Source organism: Scyliorhinus torazame, chromosome 2 (genome assembly GCF_047496885.1).
Source record: "Scyliorhinus torazame isolate Kashiwa2021f chromosome 2, sScyTor2.1, whole genome shotgun sequence".
In the NCBI taxonomy this organism is placed as follows: domain Eukaryota; kingdom Metazoa; phylum Chordata; class Chondrichthyes; order Carcharhiniformes; family Scyliorhinidae; genus Scyliorhinus; species Scyliorhinus torazame.
Genome location: NC_092708.1, coordinates 163,673,414 through 163,698,988, shown reverse-complemented (window position 1 = coordinate 163,698,988; position 25,575 = coordinate 163,673,414). Strand labels below are relative to the sequence as shown.

Genomic DNA, 25,575 nt, shown 5'->3' with positions numbered 1-25,575 from the left:
AATAACTAATACCGTGAAACATTGATGTTTTGCAAGTTGGAGGTGTTTTCCAAGTCTAATGTGTTGACTGTGTCCCCCTCCTTATTATTAAAACATTGTCAATGCTTGGTAAATGAATGAGATTTAATGTTAAGTGGATTATAAAGCTTGAACGGTGATTTCTGTACCTACCACAGAGGCTGTATGTTCTTTGATTGATCTGTTGTTGGAAATTGATTTGTAGTATTTATCGTCTCTCTCTTTTGCTCTCCCAGAATCAGCACAAGACTGGGTTCCCTCAGTGTTTCAATCAAACAGACTATTCAAAGGTATATTGCTCAATTGCCCTGCCACCCACCTCCACCTCCAGCTCCCCCCTGCAACCCCCCACCCTCCTGCACCTCCACTCATTTTCTGCAGAAAGCTCTGCTGTTCAAATTGTTTTTCTCTGGCTTCTGAAACAAGATGAGTAACATGTAACAGGTGTGGTCAATTTTGAACATCACATTGATCTGGTCATTATCTTGTGGCGGTTGCAGTTAACTGCATGTTCTGCATCAAGGGCAAAAAGACCGATGATTTGGGAAGTGCTGTGGTGGGAGCACTGACCGCTGATCTGGGCTGCAGCTCAAAACGCGGTCTCCTTTTACAACCTGCCCTATGCGAGGCTGCTCCGATTTCTTAACAGTGCGTCACAAACGTAAAATGTTCCCCTCATCCTTTTTCTAAACACCCTGGGCGGGATTCTCCGGTCGCCGACGCCAAAGTCGCATTCGGTGATCGGACGGAGGATATCTGAATGGGCTAGAGGAAAAATGAATGCACACCACATTGAAAGTCTGGTTGCCAGTGGATATTAATTTAAAGTACAAAGATCCAGAACACTTGTTTGCTGAGAAAAGTTATAAGGATAGGAAAGTATGAACTGGAGGAGCCACACATGCGGTTCAGAGACTGAGATTCAGTTGCATTGACAGGGTAATGCAAGGAGCATTGCTTTGCCTCTGGCCCACCTTGTTGCTGGGCATAGAGTGGAAGGACACTCTGTTGCCCATTCTTCACTTTCGATAAGCACTTAGATATTAAAAAATAAACCCCTTAAAAGCATTTGGAACTACTCCTGACGAACACTGTAATGTAAACCAACTGTTTAATCCCTCTTGTTAAGCTCATTCTGTGTTTATGCCAGTGCAACTGTAAAACTGGCAGAGAAGACATGCGCAAGAGCTGTGCCAGCTGACCTACCCATTAATATTCCTTGATCTCTGCATTTCGTGAACAGCCAAGCCAGTGTTGTCTAAATATACAGTGAGTCAGTCGCTCACACACCCCATCAACCTTGCCACCCTTAGGAGATACACTCGGAGCCATTGCTGCAAATCAGTGCCCATGGTGCCCTATCAGTAACCACCCCCCGCCCGTCCACAGATAAAAAGCATGCATTTAAAAGGGGAAAACATGCACCTTCCTTCATCTCCATGCAACCGGTGTGAAGAGAAACATTCCTCTCTTGATCCTGATAGAGGAGCCACAGGCCTTAACAAAGATGTAAACAGAAGTCATCAGTTGTACTGAGGTTGCAGGCCATCAGATGACCTGTTATATTTGTACAACACCAGGTTAAAGTCCAACAGGTTTCACCTGAGGAAGGGGCAGTACTCCAAAAGCTACTGATTCGAAACAAACCTGTTGGACTTTAACCTGGCGTTGTAAGACTTCTTACTGTGCTCACTCCAGTCCAACGCCGGCATCTCCACATCATGGCTGTTATATTTGGACCACTTAAACAGAAGGTTTTACTGCCAGTGTGGAAAAATGAACACACTTGTGTTCAACATTTTCATTTCTAAAGTGTATCCATATGTGTAACAATAAAGGTGTTTTGGGCCCTTTCTTTAACCCCACAGATTATTTACTAATACCGTTACAGGTGAAGTCATTTAGAGTAATCGTGCCTTTTTCTGAATTTTTCTGAAATAGTTTAGGTTTATGCTGAAGTTCTTGTTCTTGTATTGTCAGAATAACAATAACGAAGAGCACTTCCTGTCTATCTTTTTCTTCAATTTCAGTCGAGAGAGAAAATCTGTCAGAGTACTGTGTGCTAGGACAAAGGCCATCGCACCTGACCAGCATCAATCAACTGACAAACCTATCAAAGAGCAGCGAGCAGCCACCTCACAGCCAGCTCCACCACAGCCCTCCCAACAGAAGCCATGTGTCGGCGCTGCAACCAATCATGAGCCCCGGCCTACTGTCGCCGCAGCTGAGCCCTCAGCTGGTGAGGCAGCAGCTTGCCATGGCGCACTTGATCAACCAGCAGATTGCCGTCAGCAGGCTGCTGGCACACCAGCATCCCCAATCCATAAACCAACAGTTCCTCAATCACCCGCCCATCCCCAGGCCTGTGAAACCTACTGAGCCCTCCAGTTCGTCTGTGGAGGTTGCTCCTGAAATCTACCAGCAAGTCCGGGACGAGCTAAAGAGAGCCAGCGTATCACAAGCCGTGTTTGCACGAGTTGCCTTCAACCGCACACAGGTACTTATTTCTTCTTTACCTTTGTCGGGGAAACAAAAGTGAAAAAAAGGGCCATTTGTATGGGAACAATTACAGCGTCAGCTGAGTAGAATAGTCTTTTTAAAAAAATATTTTAATGAAGGCATTTATATATATGCAATAAACACAATCAACACAAGAGTAGGAATAAACAGAAAACCTCGTAACAAATAAATAACTACCCGAACGCCCCAACCTCCCTGCCGTTCCCCTCCACCCATCTTGCCTTCCCCTTTATCCCCCACTCTCCCCCATCCCGCCCCCGCTGACACCTCAATTTTCATTGAAGAAGTCAATGAACGGCTTTCATTTTAGGGTAAATCCATCAATTGACCCTCTTAAGTCAAACTTAATTTTCACCAGTCATAGGAACTCCATCAGGTCGCTCACCCACATCCCCAGCTTCGGTAGCTCCGAGTCCCTCCACTCCAGCAGAATCCATCTCCGGGCTACCAGGGAGACAAAGACCATAATGTTGGCCTATCTCGACCCCTGGAATCCCGGGTCCTATCGCCACTTCTGGATTCGGCACCTTTGACTTTAGGTCTGCGAACCCTTGCCAGAACCCCTTCAGCTTCGGACATGCCCAAAACATGTGGACATGGTTCGCGGGCCTCCCCGCTCACCGCCCACACCTATCCTCCACCCCCTCAAAGAACTTGCTCATCCTAATCACCGTCATATGCACCCTATGCACTACCTTAAACTGAATAAGTTTAGGTAAGGTAAGTCAGTGGTTAGCACTGTTGCTTCACAGCACCAGGGTCCCAGGTTCGATTCCCGGCTTGGGTCACTGTGCGGAGTCTGCATGTTTCTCCCCGTGTCTGCGTGGATTTTCTCTGGGTACTCTAGTTTCCACCCACAAGTCCCGAAAGATCTGCTGATAGGTGAATTGGACATTCTGAATTCTCCCTCAGTGTACCTGAATAGGCTCTGGAGTGTGGCGACTAGGGGATTTTCGCAATAACTTCATTGCAGTGTTAATGTAAGCCTACTTGTGATAATAAAGATTATTATTATTATTAAAACTATAAAGTAAAAGGCAGAGAGATCCAACATCTTCTCACACTTCCTCCAGAATTCAATGTCCCCCCTCCTGCCAGTTCATTGTCTCTTAAAAACTCCATTGCCTCCTCGAGTGTTCCAAAATAATGCTCACGGCCGTTGTAAGTCACCCAGAGGCGGACCACGTACAGCATCCTGAACTTCAACCGCTTCTTGAAGATGGCAGCTTTGACTTGATTGAACCCGGCTCTCCCCTTGGCCAGTTCCGTGCCCAGGTCCATGTACCCCCGGAGCGCATTACTTTCCCAGGTATATCTCCTCGTCTGCCTGGCCCACCGCAAAATCTTCTCCTTGTCGAGGAATCAGTGGAGCCGCACCGCCATCGCCCTCGGCGTCTCGTTCGCCTACGGCTTCCTCATCAGTGCCCTATGCGCCCGGCCGGCCTCCATGGGCTGGTTGAAGGCCCCTCCCCCATCAGCTGCTCCAGCATTTTGGCTAAATATGAGCCTGTGTCTGCTCCCTCGATGCCTTCAGGCATCTCAACAAATCGTAAATTTTGTCTGCGGGAGCGGTTCTCCAGATCCTCCATCTTCTCCGTTAGCCACTTCTGGGTCTGCTGCATTATCCTGATCGCAGCTGCCAATGAGGTAAGCTGCTTCTCGTGCTCCCCCACCACTTCCTCCACTTTCTGAATTGCCTGGCCCTGGATCTCCAGCTTCTGCTTCACCCGATCGAACCCCGCTTTTAGCGGTACTCCCACCACAGCCATGTCCTCCTGGACGTCAATCCTCTGCTGGCTAAACGTCTCATTTAAGAAGTCCACCAACTGCTCCGTAGACCAATGGGCTTGTTGGGCTGACCCTATACCCTCCCCCATCTTCACCTGTGGTGCACAAAGAATTTCTTGCGCCAACAGCTCCTTCCTTCTCAACCCACTTCTGGTCCGTGGTTCCATCCACTGACACCACCGGTGGAACTTTACTTTCCTCCACCATCTCTGCATCTTTTTCCACCAAAACATCCACCCAGCAAATGGGGATAAGGACTGGAAAAAACAGCTCGAGTGGGAGCTGCCAAATGTGCGCCCACTTACTCCATGGCCGCCACCGTAAGTCCAGTAGTATAGTCTTAATGGGCCAGGGTGAACTCACTCGGTAAAAGTAACACATTCTACCTGACAAGATAATATTCTAACAAACATTAAACTTGATTATTTCCAGCTCCTCCACCCCAATAAATGATGGAACATGAGCAGTCAACACCTGTGAGGGGCATGGTTCCCATTTGTTGGAATTGTTTAATTTTTTTCTTATGTGCAAAGGCCATACAACAAGTTGTATGTTTGATATTGTAAATCAGGGAATGGAAGGGATGGAACTGGAGGAGGCATTTTTATCTCCATTCTCACTTCCATCAATATTGCATTCATAAGGAGGAAGAAGGGATCCCACAGGAGGGTCAAACCACTCTAAATAATTCTCCCTCTCTGGAGAAAACTAAGTTCTTTTCATTAAACTGGAAAATATTTTTTAAAGCCTATTAACATTTAACAAGTACAGTCAACAGGGAGAGACCCAATTATACTTTATTGTGTGCAGTTTGCCTCCAGTATCCTAGTGCCAACACAGGTCCATAGAACTGCAAGTCTGCAAATCTGTCCATGAGATAAGGGAGTTATGTAAACATGAAGAAATGGCCCATGTGTTCGCTGTCAGAGGTTTCGGTGTAAAATTAGAGTCCTGAACCTGTAAACACCAACTCCTCAGCAATGTGGTTGACTCTTAAATGTCCTCTGAAATGGTCTAGGAAGCTACTCAGTTGTATTCAACTGCTATGAAAACATAAAAAAGGAATGAAATCGGATGGACCACCTGCCATCGAACCAGGCACTGGACACAACAGTGGCAAACCCAGTCCTGTCAACCCTAACGTCTGGGGGCTTGTGTCAAAGCTGGGAGAGCTTTCTCACAGACTAGTCAAGCAACAGCCTGACACAGTCATACTCACAAAATCATACCTTGCAGATAATGTCCCAGTCACCACTATCACCATTCCTGGGTATGTCCTGTCTCACCCGCAGGACAGACCCAGCAGCGGTGGCGGCAAGGTGGTATACAGTCGGGAGGGAGGTGCTCTGGGAGTCCTCAACATTGACTCTGGACACCCTGAAGTCAGGTTTCCTGCTGATTCCGACATACCTGCCACCATCAGCTGATGAACCAGTACTCCTCCATGTTGAATACCACTTGGAGAAAGCACTGAGACCGTATCGGTGGAAGTGACCACAGCACAGTCTTTGTGGAGACAAAAAAAAACCTTCACATCGTGTTGTGAGATACTACCACTGTGCTAAATTGAACAGACCTAGAAACACAAGACTGGGCATTCATGAAGTGCTGTGGGCCATCAGCAGCAGCAGAATTGTATTTAGCCACAATCTACAACCTCATGGCCCAGCATATCATCCATGCTACCATTACCAAGGGCAGCATGGTAGCACAGTGGTTAACACTGTTGCTTCACAGCTCCAGGGTTCCAGGTTCAATTCCCAGCTTGGGTAACTGTCTGGGTGGAGTCTGCACGTTCTCCCCGTGTCTGCGAGGGTTTCCTCCGGGTGCTCTGGTTTCCTCCCACATGTCCCGAAAGACGTGCTTGTTCGGTGATATGGACATTCTGAATTCTCCCTCTGTGTACCTGAACAGGTGCCGGAATGTGGCGACTCGGGGCTTTTCACAGTAACTTCATTGCGGTGTTGATGTAAGCCTGCTTGTGCTGGCGTCATCCCAGTGCATGCGTAGGGGGGGATCTTCTCCGTGTCGGCCATCGCGGAGGACCACAGCAGCCGACGCGGAGGAATTGAGTGCCCCCACGGCACAGGCCCGCCCGCGGATCGGTGGGCCCCGAGCGCGGGCCAGGCCACCGTGGGGGCGCCGCCCGGGGCCAGATCCCCCCGAGGACCCCGTGCCGCCAGGTCCCGCCAGTAAGTACCTATTTTAATTTACACCAGTGGGACCGGCTGAAAATGGGTGGCCACTCGGCCCATCGCGGGCCGGAGAATCGCTGGGGGGGGCCACTGCCAGCGGCCGCCGACCGGCACGGCGCGATTCCCGCCCCTGCCAAATCCCCGGTGCCGGAGAATTCGGCAGGGGGCAGGATTCACACCGCCCCCCGCCGATTCTCCGACCCGACGGGGGGTCGGAGAATCCCGCCCGAGGTGTCAACCTGGTGAAACTGCAACACAGGGCTACTTGTGTGCCAAACAGCATAAGCAGCGAGTAATAGACAGAGCTAAGCGATTCCACAACAATCACATCAGAGCTAAGCTCTGCAGTCCTACCACATCCAGCCGTGAATGGTGGTGGACAATTAAACAACTCACTGGAGGAGCAGGCTCCACAAATATCTCCATCCTCAAAGATTGAGGAGCCCAGCACATGTACAAAAGACAAGGCTGAGGCATTCCCAAAAATCTTCAGCCAGAAATGCCGAGTGGATGATCTATCTCGGTCTCCTCCAGAGGTCCCCAGCATCACAGATGTTTGTCTTCAGCCAATACGATTCATTCCACGTGATATCAAGAAACGGCTGAAGGCCCTAAATACTGCAAAGGCTGTGGGCCTGACACTATCCCGGCAATAGGACTGAAGACCTGTGTTCTGGAACTCGCCGCACCCCTAGCCAAGCTGCTCCAGTACAGCTACAACACTGCTATCTACCCAGCAATGCGGAAAATTGTCAAAGTGTGTCCTGTACACAAGAAACAGGACAATCCAACCCAGCCAATTACCGCCCTATCAGTCTACTCTCCATCATCAGCAAAGGGATGGAAGGAGTCATCAACAGTGCTATCAAACAGCACTTAGTCAGCAATAACCTGCTCACGGCCACTCAGTTTTAGTTCTGCCAGGGTCATGCAACTCCTGACCTCATTACAGCCTTGGTTCAAACATGGAAAAAGAAGCCGAATGCCAGAGGTGAGATGAGCGTGACTGCCCTTGACATCAAATCAACATTGACCGTGTATGGCATGAAGGAGCCCTAGCTAAACTGTAGTCAATGTGAATACGGTGGAAAACTCTCCGCTGGTTGGAGTCATACCTGGCTCAAAGGACGATGGTTGTGGTGGTTGGAGGTCAATCATCTCAGTACCCGAACAGGTGCCGGAGTGTGGCGACTAGGAGATTTTCATTGTTAATGTAAATCTATTTGTGACACTATTATTATAGTGTCCTAGGCCCAACCATCTTCAGCTGCTTCATCAATGACCTCCCTTCCATCATAAGGTCAGAAGTTGTTCGCAGATGACTGCACAATGTTCAGCACCATTCGCGACTCCTCAGATAATGACGCAATCCATGTCCAAATGCACTAGGACCTGGAAAATATCCCAAGTTTGAGTTGACAAGTGGCAAGTTGAATTCATGCCACACATGTGCCAGGCAATGGCCATCTTTTCCAAAAGAGGATCTAACCATTGCCCCTTGACATTCAATGGCATTACTATCGCTGAATTCCCCACAATCAATATCCTGGGGGTTACCATTAATCAGAAACTGAACTGGACTAGCCATATTAATAATGTGGCTACCAGGGCAGGTCAAAGGCTAGTAATCCTACAGTGAGTAACTCACGTCCTACCCCACCCAAGCCTGTCCACCATCTACAAGGTACAAGTCAGGAGTGCAATAAAATATTCTCCACTTGCAGCTCCAACACACAAGAAGCTTTTTTTAAATAAACATTTTATTGAGGTATTTATGGTTTTATAACAATAACAGAAGAAATAATGTACATACAAATATAAACATAGTGCAAAATCTGTCTTCCTCGCTCACAGGTCCCACCTTTTCTAGCCTATTCTACACTAAACTAAACCCCCCCCCCCCCCCCCCCCCCACCTTCTGCTGACGGTTAATTCTCCCTCAAGAAGTCGGCGAACGGCTGCCACCTCCGGGCGAACCCTAACATTGACCCTCTTAGGGTGAACTTGATTTTCTCCAGACAGAGAAAGCTCGCCATGTCAGATAGCCAGGTCTCTGACTTCGGGGGCTTTGAGTCCCACCAAGCTAATAATATCCATCTTCGGGCTACCAGGGAAGCAAAGGCCAGAACGTCTGCCTCTTTCTCCTCCTGGATTCCCGGGTCTTCCAACACTCCGAAAATCGCCACCTCTGGACTCATTGCCACCCTTGTTTTCAATACTCTGGACATGACGTCCGCAAACCACTTGCCAGAATCCCCTTAGCTTCGGGCATGCCCAGAACATATGGACATGGTTCGCTGGTCCTCCCGCACACCTTGCGCACCTGTCTTCCACCCCAAAGAACCTGCTCATCCAGGCCACTGTATGTGGGCCCAGTGAACGACCTTAAACTGTATCAGGTTAAACCTGCCACATGTTGTGGACGCGTTTCACCTCCAGTTCCCTCAAGCTGGGAAAGCTCCCCACTATAAACATGTCACCCATCCTCTCGATCCCTGCTGTCTGCTATCTCCAGAACCCTCCATCTAACCTCCCTGGGCAAACCGGTGATTATCACAAATTGGGGACCAGACCGATGCTCCCTCTGCTCCCACATGTCTCCTCTATTGCCCCCAGACTCTCAGGGCCGCCACCACCACAGGGCTGGTGGAGTAGTGTGCCGGCGGGAGTGGCAGAGGTGCCCCAGCATCCCAGAGAACTTTTTGTAAAACTTCACGGGGTACCCATCCGGTCCCGGGGCTTTACCAGACTGCATGGCCTTCAGCCCATCTGCTATCTCTTCCAACCCGATTGGGGTCCCCAGCCCTTCTACCAAGTCTTCATCCACCTTCGGGAACTTCAGCCCCCCTAAGAATTGCCTCATCCCCTCCGGCCCAGCTGGGGGTTCCGACTCATACAGTCTGCTGTAGAATTCCTCGAACGCCTTATTGACCCCAGCTGAATCTCCAACCAGGTTCCCATCTCTGTCCCTTACTTTCACAATCTCCCTGGCCACCTCCCGCTTTCTAGGCTGCTACGCAAGCATGCTACTGGCCTTCTCCCCATATTCATAGATTGCCCCCTCGTCTTCCTCAGCTACTCTACCGCCTTCCCTGTAGTTAACAAGCCAAACTCCGCCTGTAGCCTCCATCGTTCCCTTAGAAGCCCTGCCTCTGGGGTCTCCGCTTACCTCCTGTCGACCTGTAATATTTCCTTTATCAGTCGGTCCGTCCCTGCTCTGTCTGCCTTCTCCCTGTGGGCCCGTATCGAGATCAGCTCCCCTCTGACCACCGCCTTCTGCACCTCCCAGACCACCGCAGCTGAAACTTCCCCCGTGTCGTTGACTTCCTGATAATCCTGGATACATTTCGTCAGCTGCCCACATACCTCCTCATCAGCTAAAAGTCCCACATCCAGCCTCCATTGTGGGCGCTGGCTACTCTCCTTGCTAACCTGTAGATCAACCCAGTGCGGGGCATGATCTGAGATTGTGATCGCCGAATATCCCTTGTCCACTACCCCCGTCAGTAAAGCCCTGTTCAGGATTTAAAAAATCGCTCCGGGAGTACACTTTATGCACGTGTGAGTAGAAGGAAAACTCCTTCACTCTCGGCTGCCCAGATTTCCATGGATCCACCCCCCCACCTGCTCCATAAACTCCTTTAGCTCCTTTGCCATTGCTGGCACCCTGCCTGTCCTAGAGCTAGATCGGCCAAGCCCTGGATTAGTAACTGTGTTGAAGTCCCCCCCCATAACCAGCTTATGCGAATCCAGGCCCGGGATCTTCCCCAACATCCTCCTTATGAACTCCACATCATCGCAATTCGGCGCATACACATTCACGAGTACCACCGGCAGCCCCTCCCGCTTTCCACTAACCATTATGTACCGACCCCCCACATCCGCAACTATTCTTGCCGCTGCGAATGACACTCGCTTATTAATCAGAATCATGACTCCTCTAGTCTTAGAGTCCAGCCCCGAGTGGAAAACCTGTCCGATCCATCCCTTCCTTAGACTGACCTGGTCAGTTACTCTAAGGTGTGTCTCCTGCAACATTGCCACGTCCGACTTCAGGCCCCTCAAATGCACGAACACGCATGCCCTCCTAACCAGCTCATTTAGCCCTCTTACATTCCATGTGATCAGCCTGGTTGGGGGGCTTCTCCCCACCCCCTGCCCTCCGCCGATCAGCCATCCCCTTTCTTGGGCCCCAAGCATCCGCAGGCCCGCCCCCAGGCATGCACCGTCCCCGACCTCCCTATTGTCCCACAGCAAAAGTCCCTCCTCCGTAAGCAGAACATTTCCCCCCTCTCCACCCCCTAGTAACAGCACTATACACACAGCCCCCTCCAACAAGCATACCATCTGCTCACCCCCCACTGTGCTTCCGTGAGCTAGCCCGCCCAGCTAGCTTGGTGGCCCCCGCCCATGGTGCCAGACATTTTCTTACCTATTGTTCCCTCCCCCCCGCTCAGACACACATATGCAAACGTTAACAATCCCAACCCAATTGCCCAAAGGAAACAAGCAAAGAAAATCAAAAGGATCAAACATCAAACATCTAACATCCAACATTCACACCTCCATCCTCCATCAGTGCATATGCAAATTTTAACTCAAGCAGCTCGCCCGCAGACCCCAACTCAATACAAAAGGCATTACAAGTAACATCCAAAAACCAAAACTCTTCTTTTCTTTTAAAAAAAATAACTGAAGAGAAAAAGAAAAAAAACACATGAGCACTGCAGCAAAGTTCAGTCCAAATACCTCTGTCTGATACCAGCCCTTTCCTTCTCGCCAAGTCCATCGCTTCCTCGGGCGACTCGAAGTAGAAATGTTGCTCTTCGTGCGTAACCCAAAGACGGGCCGGTAAAGTCCAAACTTTACCTTCTTCTTAAAAAAGGTTGATTTTATCTGGTTGAACCCTGCTCTTCTTCTGGCCACGTCCGCGCTCAGATCCTGATATATACGCAGGACGCTGTTCTCCCATTTACAGATCCGTGTCTGCCTGGCTCACCGTAGAATGCACTCCTTGTCCAGGTACCTGTGGAATCTCACCACCATTGCTCTCGGGGGATCACCACATGTGGCTTCCTCGCTAGCGCTCTGTGCGCCCTGTCCACCTCCAAGGGTCGGGTGAACGTCCTCCTCTATTAGCTTCTCAAACATAGCCGCTATGTATGCCCCTGCATAGGTTCCTTCGGATCCTTCCGGGTGACCCACGATTCTCAGGTTCTGCCGGCGGGACCTGTTCTCTAGATCCTCCACCTTCTCCTGGAGCCTTTTCTGTTGGTCTCTGAACATTCCCACCTCCAACTCCACTGCAGCTTGGTGCTCCTCCTGTTCAGCCAGTGTCTTCTCCACTTTCTTGATCGCCCTATCTTGAGCATCCAGTCTGAGTTCCAGTCGCACAATCGACTCCTTAGTCAGGTCCAAGCATTCCTGTTTCTGCTTGGCGAAGCCCTCCTGTATAAACTGCATCACTGCTCCGTCGACCGCTGGGTCGTCAAGCCAGAACTCCGGTCCTCCGCCATGCTTTCACCCACTGCAGCCTCAGCCCAAGCCTTCTCCGTTCGCCAATTTCTTCCTTTACGAGCACTCCTGGTCCGCTTCTCCATGCACTGATGTAGGATTCCTCTTCACAATTGCGTCCAACATCAATTTTCCACTTCAGATCCGATAAAAAATCAGGGAAAAAGGTCCAAAGTTCCGACCCAAGCAGGAACCACCCCAAATGTGCGACCTACTCCTTCATAGCCGCCACCAGAAGTCAACACACAAGAAGCTTGACACCATCCGGGACAAAGCGGCCCACTTGATTGCTCCCCCCTCCACAAAAATTCAAACCCTCCACCATCGACAAACGGTGGCAGCCATGTGTACCATCTACAAGTTGCACTGCAGTAACTCACCAAGGTTCCTTAGACAGCACCTTCCAAACCCATAACCACTACCATCTAGAAGGACAAGAGCAACAGTTACACCACTACCTGGAGGTTCCCCACCAAGTCACTCACCACCCTGACTTGGAAATATATCGCCGTTCCTTCACTGTCACGAGGGTAAAATCCTGGAACTCCCTCCCTAACAACACTATGGGTGTACCTACACCTCAAGGACTGAAGCGGTTTAAGAAGGCAGCTCACCACCACCTTCTGAAGGGCAACTAGGGATGGGCAATAAATGCTGGCCTAACCAGCGATGCCCACTCCCGGAAAGGAATTTTTTAAAAAATTGACAGCCCAGGGGACCAGAGAATCACGAGGGCCTGGAGAATATGTTGTCCAGCCCGTTAAGTCAATGCAAATGGATTCTGATGACCCATTTGCATCCTCCCAATGGCCCAAGACGTGAACCTTGATCCCGTCCAGCAAAAAAATAAAAATAAACTTCAGCAAATCTATACACACCAGTTACAGTTTACAATTTGCAAGTGCCCAGCATTTGAGTTAGCCTCCTAATCCCAACTCCCCCCGAGACCCCCTCACCTTCTTGCTATCTGGTGTGTTTTCTTTGCTCACTGGTTCATCAGTAGTGGGGCAGCGTAGTGATACATATGTTACATCGTGGTAGCTTGTTCTTATTTAGTTGCTTATATTTACAAACCTTTGGTCCAGGGGGGTGATGCCCCCCCCCCCCCCTCCCCATGTGGGGTGTGGTTGGGTTCTGTGGTCCCTCTGAGGGTCCCCCCTCCTCTTGGCCTATTGGCTGCTGGATACAAACAGGTCCTGGAACAGGATGGTGAATTGCCTCCACGTCTTGCAGGAGCCTTCTTCCGACCCACAGATGGCAAATTTGATTATCTTCAGTTGGAGAACTTCCGACCGATCGGACAGCCAGTCTGTAGCTTTGGGTGGTGCTGCTGATCAACAGCCAAGCAGGATTCTCCGGTGAGCAATTAGGGAGGAAAAGGCTAGGGCGCGGCCCCCCCTCCCAGTACTGGCTATTCTGATACCCCGAAGACTGTCACTTTCAGGCTCAGCTTCACCCTTATCCCCACCACCTTGGACATCACCTCGAAGAAGACTGTCCTAAGTTGTCCGCATCCAGCAGTTCTTCAGTGATAGTGATTGTTTCGGCGCCCGTGGGTATGTCTTGGTGTCCCTACGTACAAAGCTTTTCATTTGCATGTATCGTAGCTCATTTCCCCTGGTCCGTTGAAGCTTCTCTGTCAGTTCCTCCCGTATTGTCAGTCTGTTGTCCATGTAGAAGTCCCTGACTGCCAGTGTCCCCACCCCCACCTTTTGAAGGTGGCGTCCATTTTAGCTGGCGGAATACGGTTGTTGCAGCTGGGGGCCTTGATGCACATTTTGGTTAGACCAAAGTGTTGTCTTAGCTGGTTCCACGACCGGAGCGTGGCCATTACCACTGGGCTTGTAGAGTGCTTGGACAGTGGGTATGGGAGCGCTGCCATGGTTAGGGCCCGGAGGGATGTCCATGTGCAGGAACTCGCCTCCATTTGTACTCATTCTGCTTCTGGTTCCTTTATCCATCCCTTTACTCTTTCCGCTGTTGCTGCACAGTGGTGAGGTGGAGAATTTAGCCCAAGATTTCTTTGTCCAGTGAATTGAGCCTTAGTATCTTTTGGGAATTCCTCATGCTGCCTTACATTTCATTTTTTGTTGTTATTCATTCTCAATACTTTTCAGTAATGCGATTTTACTTAGGGGCCTAATATCCAAATCAGCTTGACGATGGTGAGAATGGCCAGTGAAATTAATTCAGCTCATTAGTTTCTCCAAGCAGGTCCCAGATTATAACTTCAATATTTATCATGTCGGCAAGAAATGAAAATCCAAGCTATTAGATAGAAACACAGGAAGATTAAGTCAATCACAAAGGAATTTGTCAGGTGGAGGTGGCATAGAGAGGAACATCTACTTAACATCCTTCATCAATTTTTGTTTTAATTGAAGAAATTGCACACCTTTTTCAGGTGAAAACCTGTTACAGGATTTCACCCGGAGGCTTCATTTAAGCAACATTTTAAAAAATGTAAACGACATTCGCTGAGATCGTAATCTCAACTCATTACAAAGGGATGGCACCAACTAGATAAAAGCAAATTACTGCGGATGCTGGAATCTGAAACAAAAGAGAAAATGCTGGAAAATCTCAGCAAGTCTGTAGGGAGTGAAATGAGCTAACGTTTCGAGTCCGATGACTCTTTGTCAAAGCTTTGTCAAAGGGCTTTGACAAAGAGTCATCGGACTCGAAACGTTAGCTCTTTTCTCTCCCTACAGATGCTGCCAGACTTGCTGAGATTTTTCAGCATTTTCTCTTTCATGGCACCAACTACTTAGTTTCTAGTAGCAACTCCCTACTTGGGGGATATGAGCATCTTCTTATTTTGGGGCCAGATCCAATTCTTTACTATAAAGATAGCATTGGGTGTAACTGTGGGTCTGACGTATCTACCACATATAGTACTGGAGTTTGAATATATTCCATAATTTTTGGTCATTGATGTTTACAAGATTAGTGTAAGGCTTTTGTATCTCTGATTCAGTCTTGTTTAGTCAGCTATACTGGCAGGGGTTCCCTGCCGAATGGCTTCCTGTTTAAAGTGAATCTGTTTCTGGGATTAACTTATTTTTGTTGAAGAGATTTGTTTATTTCATGTAGGAAGCTCGACAGCAGATGAATGGGGGGTGGGGGGGGAGTGGGGGGGGGGGGGGGGGGTGGGGGGTGCAGAATGATGTTATGGACACACCACTAGAACCGATATATTTCTCAAGTCAATGGGAGGAGTTTTAGAATTGTACCAGTGTTTATATTTTCAGGAATGGCACTAGTTTCTCACCGAGAGGATAGAAAAGGAAGACTTGCACTGACATAACATTTTTCACAACCTCAGGATGTCCCAAATGGCTTTAAAGCCACTGATGTTGTTTTGAAATGTAGTCAGTGTTGTAATGTATGAAACACAGCAGCCAATTTGCGCACAAATTGGCTGCTGTCCCACAGTGACAATATGATAATGAGTAGCCAGGCACTGGGGTTAACTCCCCTGCTGTTCTGCAAAATAGTGCCATGGGATCTTTTACATCCATCCAAGATGGCAGATGAGGCCTTGGCTTAATGCCTTATTCAAAAAATGGCACCACCACCATTGCAGCATCTCCAGTGTGCTGACAGTACCAACTCTTTAATGAGGGCCAGTATCAAACACCCATTGAGGGTACCATCTCCTTCCAGAGGACTTTGCACCAAGCCTTTATTGAAGGGACAATGGCAACATTTTATTGAGGGAGCAACTTCAACTTCCCACTGAGAACACAGCACCAACTCTTGATTGAAAAAAAACCATTAATGTTTTACTGAGAGAATAGCAGAAAATCTGAGTCAGGACAACAGTGTAATGATGGGAGGTCACTCTGTCTCCAATAAGTGGGCGGAATCTTCTATTCTGAAGTCAAAAGGTCTGAGGCAGATGCTCACATTGGAGTGATTTTCCCTGGAGGACCACAGAATCCCTACAGTGCAGAAGAAGGCCATTTGGGCCATCAAGTCTGCACCGACCTTCCGAAAGTGCACCCTACCTAGTCCCACTCAAGTACCCTAACCCCGTAACCTAATCTACACATCTTTGGACACTAAGGGCAATTTAGCATGGCCAATCCACCTAACCTGCACATCTTTGAACTTGGGTGGAAAAGGGAGGACCCGTAGGAAACCCACACAGACACGGGGAGAAGATGCAAATTTCACACAATCACCCAAGGTCGGAATTGAACCCGGGTACCTGGTGCTGTGAAGCAGCAGTGCTAACCACTGTGGCACTGAATCAAGGGATTGGGGGTAAGGGACCAGGAGATTGTTGAGCCAAGGACCTGGCAGCAGTGCTGAAAAAGTTGAACACTCATGTGCGATCTTTCACTGTTCAGCATATTACCTATGCATCAGTACAGAGCATGGCAAATCTCGTGGCAGAGGCTAGGGGGAACTTACTGTCCCCAGTGTTATGTCATCGTCATCATTAGACTTTCAATTCCAGATTGTGAAAGAACTGAAGTAATAAATCCAGTGAGCATATTCGTTACAGGTTTGGTGCCATCCTCGAGCCACCAAGCCTGTGCGAAGCCCTGTGCCTTGCTTCTATCTCGGCATGATGCCCCCACCTCAATTCCTCCTGTTGGAAGGCAACATGGTGGAGCAAAATGAGGTATTCCTCTCATTCATACATGGCTGCACATGTGACATTGCCCTTTGACTAGGGAGATAAGAGCCATTTGTGAGAAGTTTCACACTCAGCCACTATTCAGCTTGCCTCTATTACCCTCGAGTCAATAGAAAGATTAATCGCATGATCCCTTGTCAGCCATGACCATTCACTTGGGAGGATAGGGGTTTGAAGCCGGTTGTTCGCTGCTGTCCACCATCTGTGTCCCTTGGAGGCATTCCAACTCCTTCCCTCCCTCCAGCCCTGCCTCTGACTGCACTCAGTGGTGAATGGCACAGAATGAATGACAGCTCCAGATCTTAGTGGAATCTCGATGCTGTGAGACCCTTGAGTAAACATGCTCAACCCGTGCGGGTTCCACCACAGAGAAGAGAAAGCAAGTGAGCATCTTTGACATCCAGTTGCCTCATGATTCATTAGGGTGTCTCTTTAGTCAGCCAATTGTGCTGACCTTGAATTCCACCCACCCGAGATGCTCCTCCCACTTCTAGTTATTGCAGTTTTAATTCGACTGCTTTGCATTCTTGTTACTGGAAACATGTTGCATGTTCATTTTCAGACTTGCTGCACCACCTTCTCCCCTCCCCCAAGGAAGACTCTTCCCTCTTTCCTAAGTTTCAGTTCCCTCTTATTCTCTCGTTGCTCCCCCACCCCCCTCCCCCCCCCCACCCCCCACTTCCCTGGAGATACTCCACCCATCGCTGTTCCTAGCCCTTCATCTCCTTCCAGCACCCAATATCTGTCTCGTTGTGAGCAGTCCCTAAGAAGGTGAGAGCTCAAACGTCATGGAAGAGGTGAAGTTCGCCAAGTGCACCACACTCACATCAGGTAGTAAAAATGAACATTCCGCTTTCTCACTGATGGGGAACTTAATTTGGAGGGAGAGCTTAATTCGGGTGACGTGGCTTTTTACTGAGCATGCATGACACACTAATGCATGCAAAAGGACTTCCCAACATTGTCGGGAAGTCCGACCCATCTTTAAAATCCGAAGAACAAAATTCCTACAGCTCATCCTGCCTTCGGCATATTGGCTTTTGACCTCATGCCCCGAAATTAAGTTCCTCCACCAATCAACTCCCTACTGCTGGTGGGACTGGAATTTTCTGCCCAGTGAAACCATCAATTCAGCATGGAGGGATATCACCAACCCTCCATTAAGTGAAGAAAACAATCTTTCTATTGAAGGATAGCACTTAGCGAGGTGTGCCATCATCTAACTTAGATAATGCTACCAACACTAAGGATGGAGGTGGTAATCTGGGGAGGAGGTGGGAAGCAATCCAAGGGCCACGTTGGAGAAAAATATCTCCTATATATCAATAGTTAAATATAAATATAATAATTCGAATAAATTATTCTATTGTGATTTACGCACAATAGACAAATATACACAATAGCTGAGATATAATTGAATTTTCAATCATTCCTTGATTTGGGATTCAGGATTGTTTGTCTCGGTGGTAAGCTGTCCTTATCTGTCTTCTGGCAAACGTTTGCCAAAAAGATAAATTCCAGTTTCTTGAAAACTTGCAGCTGAGGAAATGAGAGAAACTGTGGCCAAAATTTTCCGGCCTTTCCCACTGACGGGATCTTCCAGTCCCACCAATGGCGACCCCCCTGCCCCCAGCTGGTGGGATACCCTGGTCTCGCCAATGGCCCCCCCCCCACTCCAGGTTCCCTTGCCGTGGAGGGTGCGAACAATGGGAGAACCATTGTTAGTGGCGGGCCCAGAAGATCCCACTGCTGGCCAATGATGGGCCACTTCCACCGCTGTAAAACAAGACAGGGGATGGGGGGAATTCCCCCCAAAATCCGCAGGTATGAAGCCTCATATCGGCATTATAAAGTTCACTGAACATGCACATGATATATCTCCAATATCTTTCAATTACTATTTTTATTGAATTGAAAGGCAGGTTTCTCCGTCGGTTCGCTGGCAGCAGGATTCTCTGGGCCCGCCGGCAGTGCATCCACGCCCGTGGGTTTCCCAGCGGCGTGGGGTGGCTTCAATAGGCAAACCCATTGACGAGTGATGGGAATAGAGAAACCCGCCACCAGTGAACAGCGCAGCACAATCCTCTGCCCTCACGAGCAGCGGTAATAATAATCTTTTTATTGTCACAAGTAGACTTACATTAACACTGAAACAAAGTTACTGTGAAAAGCACCTAGTTGGGCAGACTCGCAACGGAGAATCCTGGCCGATATCTCCCATTTCACCATTATATTGTGCACCCTCCCACAGCCATCTCCTTCTGATGCAATTGAATGTCACAGCCTTTTACTGCACACCGAGTTCTATGTCAAAGTTTCCCATCTCCCCCCGCAATGGGCTGGCGGCAGTTTGTTTCCTTTGTGAATCTTCTGACACTTGCATTCCTGAAGAGGGGGAGGGGTTTAAACCTTGGCGGGGAGCACAAGCAGGCAGTCTGAAGGCTGACTGTACCAGATTCTTAGTGAAGCGTAAGCCAAAGATTCCCAACAGCAAACAGCTGCTGGAGAATGAGAGGGAGCATCTTATACGAGACAGATGTTCAGCCATAACCTCTATATTGCCCGAAACAATTGTAGCACCACTAGCTTACGGGCAGCGGAAGACAGAGTCTGTAGCAATTAACTTGTGTATACGGTGACAACTGACTAAATCCTTAAATATATCCTGGCTTGGTATAAAAATACCTAATATTCCAGGAGCGGTTGACTTAGGATCTGTAGAAATTTGCCATCTATTTTGTAGGCCAGACTTTCACGCGCTCACTGATGTGGTCTGCAAGGCAGCACTGAGCCATGCACCTGGCTTTTTTAAACTAAATTGCACCTCATTAAATTACAATTAAATTGAATCATAATTTTTTTTAAAAGCCTTTTGAGTTGTTTTGCATATTGAAATCCTATTTTTTTTCAGGTGATTAAAGGGCCAGGTATTTATTTGTGCAAACGTAATATATTTAAAATGATGTTAGTTTAATGTTCTGCTGTACACAAAGCCAGGCTTCTACAGAGACAGACTGAAAGATAACGCATTTCCACACAAGTTATTTACAGGGGATTTTGTTTTTTGTTGTTGCCGTGAATTTTAACCCTCCTGTGTACCAACTTGCCGATTGTGTTAGAGGATTGCAAGTCATGGGAATGATTTATGTATCACTTGACAATTTTCTCCCTATCACCCACTTTTCACAAATCCACTGAGTTTATTGTGGTCCTGTTCCATGAACTGTAATGGAGAATTATTTTGCCTGCCTCCTGTCCTCATGCTCCTTTACTCATCAAAACCACATATCATCCAAAATGATGCAAACAGGCAGAGAACAGGATGCATGTCAAATTTCGATACTGTGCATTGAGATGGGAAATTAAAACTATTATCACCCCATTAATATCCAAGACCAAGTCCTTTGACTTTGGGATCACTTCATGACACCTTATGCCTGCAGGTGTACATTACATATGTTACAATGTATTCCATTACCGTCTCACTTACAAGTAACCATAACAGAACTTTCCAAACTCAGTATTTATTACTGGATATCTAAACATGGGGTGCATGAAATGCAAACAACTTCTTGTATTTAAAAGTTTCCTGACGCAAAATCAAAAATAAGGCTCCTTTCCTGTGGCTGCTCTTTGTGTAACTATGATGTTCAAGCAAATGCTAATAGCGACAGTGTAAAACAACACCCAGGTTAAATAGAGCAGGAAGAGGACACAGCATATCAAGAAGCAGTGCTCAGCCTGGACTTAAAATGCTTATAGTTGACCAGATGTTATTGAGCGGCAGCCCTTGCAAATGTCAAATGAAAAGAGCCACTTAGAAGTGAAAATGATTTTATCTTACTGGGTTTTGCATTAAACTGCTTTAATTGTGAAAGTTTTGAAGCTGATTTATGAGTTTATTTTGCTAACTGTCAACACCAACATTATGCTGAAACAGACTGAAAGCAAATTCAGAATTTGAGCACTTTATCAGTGGGCGGCTTGCCTGCTTCCAAAAAGACTTCATGTCATGAGCTGCATCTACTGTACTGCAGAATACCAAAAGCGTCTCTGCATGCAGGAATTACTGGAGTATAAGATGAGGGAGGGGTTGGTTGGGGGCAGGGTATTTTCACTTGAATTTTTTTAATGACATTGGGTGCCTTCTACACCAGGGCTTGCTATCAGAGATCCTCCGCAAAGAGGAAGATCCCAGAACAGCATCCCAGTCACTTCTTGTAAATCTAAGAGCCATGCAGAACTTCCTGAACCTTCCAGAGGCAGAACGTGACCGAATCTACCAGGAGGAGAGAGAACGAAGCATGAACCCAAACATCTCCATGGTTTCGCCTTCAGCAGGCAGCCCAGGGTCTTCTCGAGCCTCTCAGGTACTCAAAAAGCAAGCTTTATTCTTTTATTGATGCGGGAACTCAAAGCCGACTTGCCCACTTTAAAAAATGACCATGGGAGAATACATAAATGTAAATCGGCATCAAGGAAATTAAACCATCAAATCAGCTGCATTTCTTTCAGTGTTCCATGAAATTTACATTTTTTTCATTTCCAGTGATTTCCTCTATGAACTGATCAGTATCCATGGTTAGCATAGTAATGATAATGATGGTATACTGTACATACCGGGTTGACATATGTAATGTGTTAATAAAGGATGAGCTAGACTTTTGGGAGCACATTAAACTGAGTAATAATTTATTATTTTGGGACCTCTACCCATTTACTCAATTTTTTTCTCAGAGTATTGGCCCTTCCACTCTAAGGCATGATTTTTAAAATCTTCGTGTACATGTGCTGCTTTATCAGGTTTTTTTTCCCTGTCTGCTTCCGATGAAATGCTTATTATTACTGGTCATGATTTGCACAGCCTACCTTAGTGATTTGGTAAACAGCATGAAAAAGACTTTACTGTGTTAGCATGTCCTATAGGAATGCTCTGTTCCTGAACAGCAATTATTTCTAATCACAATTAACCTGATTAGAATAATGGACAGGAAGTGTCCTCCATAGCTAATGCAGTTTGGCATCAGCTGACTGAAATCCGTTGATGATTTGTGCACAGATGGCTGGCTGAAAGCAGTTTCTTTTTTAATATTTTGATGCTCTCTCTCTCTCTCGCTCCCTCTCTGTAGACCAAGACCTCTGCGTCAACATCAGACCTTCTGGTTAAAGTGGAGAGCACAAACCTAAACATCACATCAGCTATTTACGATGAAATCCAGCAAGAGATGAAACGGGCCAAAGTGTCTCAGGCATTGTTTGCAAAGGTGGCAGCAAATAAAAGTCAGGTGAGAGGGCAACGGGCCACATTGCTCTTAACATCTCTGGTTACAATGCGGGTGATTCCATTTCTTCTCTGCCAACTCGCCTGTCTCTCTGTACGTCGACTATGTTCGCTTTACATTGGTCTGAAAAGAACATCAGTTTACATCGCATCCAAAGTGCCCACTGCATGATTCTCAAGGAAGTCAGTGTGTGGCCCTGAGGTCTTGCATGGCTCCTGAAATCTGCTGGTCAGGCCTCTAGAGTAGGTGCGGCACATTTGCCCTTATTTTTGTTTTCCACTGACTTGTCCGGACCCATTGGTCGCAAAGGTGCTGTGCTTTTAACATTATTGTCTGGTGAACAAACCCAAATAATAAAGCGAAGATTCAGCAATTTCAAACAAGTGAGACCATTCGCTTAAACCTTTGGTTTGGGTCCTTGAAGCTCCAGGGTAGGCACTGATGTTATCCACAAAGACAAAACTTTGCGCAGCCACGGCGTAAGACCACAATTCTCATAACTGCTTCAAAGTAGCACTTAACAGGTAAACACCAGTATTGCTCCAGGTATATGTTGATTGACCATGCAAGGGGCAGGACAGTGGTGCAGTGGTTAGCACTGCTGCCTCACGGCGCCGAGGTCTCAGGTTCGATCCTGGCTCTGGGTTACTGTCCATGTGGAGTTTGCATATTCTCCCTGTGTTTGTGTGGGTTTCGCCCCCACAACCCAAAGATGTGCAGGGTAAGTGGATTGGCCACGCTAAATTGCCCCTTAATTGGAAAAAATGAACTGGGTACGCTAAATTTATTTTTAGATAAAGACTGCACACCAGAACATTGTGCAGCCCAATGCCACCAGTTAGTATAGAGGTTAATATATGTTAGATGCCCTGCTGTTTTCTTTTGGCTTCATTTTTTCTATTGTGAAGGATATCGATTAGAGAAATTCTAAGATCAGTATATATAACACGTGGGAAAAACTATTTCATGACCAACTTTGAATAATGATGTAGTAGTCATCTTCAGTGTGGGTGTCATTATGCACCAACATCACATAGATTGTACTGGGTGAAGGTTTTTCTGACAGTTTATACATACACAAACTGAACCCAAAACATTATTAATCCACCCACAGCACTAACAATATGTATTATTTCAAAGAAATGACAGACATATTTCAGAATTATTTCAAGCCTGTATTCTATTTTTTTTTAAATAAACATTTTATTGAGGTATTTTTTGGAATAACAACAACACAATAAACAATGTACATGAAACTATAAACAGTAGTGCAAAAGCCGTCTCCCTCCCTTACAGGTCTCGTCCTTATTAACCCCCTACTCTAAGCTAAACTAACCCCCCCCCCCTTCTGCTGACAATTAACTTTCCGCGAAGAAGTCGACGAACGGTTGCCACCTCCGGATGAACCCTAACAGTGACCCTCTCAAGGCGAACTTGATTTTCTCCAAACAGAGAAAGCTAGCCATGTCTGATAGCCAGGTTTCCGACTTCGGGGGCTTTGAGTCCCTCCAAGCTAATAATAGAATTTATTGATCAATAGTACCCGTCTCCGGGCTACCAGGGAAGCAAAGGCCAGAACGTCTGCCTCTTTCTCCTCCTGGATTCCCGGGTCTTCCGACACCCCGAAAATCGCTACCTCTGGACTCAGCGCCGCCCTTGTTTTTAACACCGTGGACATGACATTGTAATCTATTATTTTGATTCAGATGATAATTCTAAACTGCTTGAGCTGCACACTTTGTAGTTTATGACATCAACCAAATCCCTTGAGTATATTACCATCTTGTGATTACTCTGAGATATCCATTATTCTCTATTTATACCACACGTGTGGTCTGTAAACTGATGGCTTATCCTAGCAGCGTATTTCACCATTGCAAATATTTTCACTGCCCTGGCTCAGATTTACCATGGTCACAGCTCGCTTCTTTCAACTATATACATGATCTATCTCTCATGCTCTCGCTGCTCATTACACAGTCTTTGAGGATGGGTCAGTTAACCAAACCTTCCCAACACCAAACTGATGCAAGGATCGGTCGTCTAATCTGTACCCCATCCCAATTTACATACACCTCAAATTTAGAAAGACATACCAACTTTAAATAAACCTGACTTATTTACAGACACCTTCCCAATGAAAATAAACCAACTTGATTTACATACAGCAGATTCACTTACATAGACATGTCCAATTTAGAAATAGCGGCCTGATTTACATATATACGCCAAATTTAAGTACACCTGCCTGATTTAACGAAACCTGCCCAATTTACATCACCTGCCCAATTTACATACAGGTGTCTAATTTACATGCAGATACCCAATTTACATATACATGTCCGATTTACATAGACCTGCCCAATTTAAATAAACATGCCTGATTTAAATAGACCGGCCCAATTTACATACAGATGTCCAATTTAATTACACCTGCCTGATTTGCATACACCTGCCCAAAGAACAAAGAACAAAGAACAAAGAAATGTACAGCACAGGAACAGGCCCTTCGGCCCTCCAAGCCCGCGCCGACCATACTGCCCGACTAAACTACAATCTTCTACACTTCCTGGGTCCGTATCCTTCTATTCCCATCCTATTCATATATTTGTCAAGATGCCCCTTAAATGTCCCTATCGTCCCTGCTTCCACTACCTCCTCCGGTAGCGAGTTCCAGGCACCCACTACCCTCTGCGTAAAAAACTTGCCTCGTACATCTACTCTAAACCTTGCCCCTCTCACCTTAAACCTATGCCCCCTAGTAATTGACCCCTCTACCCTGGGGAAAAGCCTCTGACTATCCACTCTGTCGATGCCCCTCATAATTTTGTAGACCTCTATCAGGTCGCCCCTGAACCTCCTTCGTTCCAGAGAGAACAAACCGAGTTTATTCAATCGCTCCTCATAGCTTATGCCCTCCATACCAGGCAACATTCTGGTAAATCTCTTCTGCACCCTCTCTAAAGCCTCCACATCCTTCTGGTAGTGTGGCGACCAGAATTGAACACTATACTCCAAGTGTGGCCTAACTAAGGTTCTATACAGCTGCAACATGACTTGCCAATTCTTATACTCAATGCCCCGTCCAATGAAGGCAAGCATGCCGTATGCCTTCTTGACTACCTTCTCCACCTGTGTTGCCCCTTTCAATGACCTGTGGACCTGTACTCCTAGATCTCTTTGACTTTCAATACTCTTGAGGGTTCTACCATTCACTGTATATTCCCTACCTGCATTAGCCCTTCCAAAATGCATTACCTCACATTTGTCCGGATTAAACTCCATCTGCCATCTCTCCGCCCAAGTCTCCAGACAGTCTAAATCCTGCTGTATCCTCAGACAGTCCTCATCGCTATCCGCAATTCCACCAACCTTTGTGTCGTCTGCAAACTTACTAATCAGACCAGTTACATTTTCCTCCAAATCATTTATATATACTACAAACAGCAAAGGTCCCAGCACTGATCCCTGTGGAACACCACTGGTCACAGCCCTCCAATTAGAAAAGCATCCCTCCATTGCTACCCTCTGCCTTCTATGGCCTAGCCAGTTCTGAATCCACCTTGCCAGCTCACCCCTGATCCCGTGTGACTTCACCTTTTGTACTAGT

General features: G+C 47.2%; 1 protein-coding gene across 4 annotated transcripts in view; it reads left to right on the top strand.

Moving 5' to 3' along the window:
* Nucleotides 1–25,575, top strand: part of satb2 (SATB homeobox 2) — a 282,285-nt gene that overhangs the window by 101,313 nt on the left and 155,397 nt on the right. For 3 of the 4 annotated variants that reach the window (XM_072479024.1, XM_072479014.1, XM_072479005.1), the window contains exons 7-10: nucleotides 255–308; nucleotides 2,049–2,515; nucleotides 20,841–21,053; nucleotides 21,813–21,968. In XM_072479024.1, the coding sequence (XP_072335125.1) occupies nucleotides 255–308; nucleotides 2,049–2,515; nucleotides 20,841–21,053; nucleotides 21,813–21,968 (890 nt within the window). The remainder of the gene's footprint in view (nucleotides 1–254; nucleotides 309–2,048; nucleotides 2,516–20,840; nucleotides 21,054–21,812; nucleotides 21,969–25,575) is intronic. The other variant, XM_072479035.1, reaches the window with a different exon arrangement.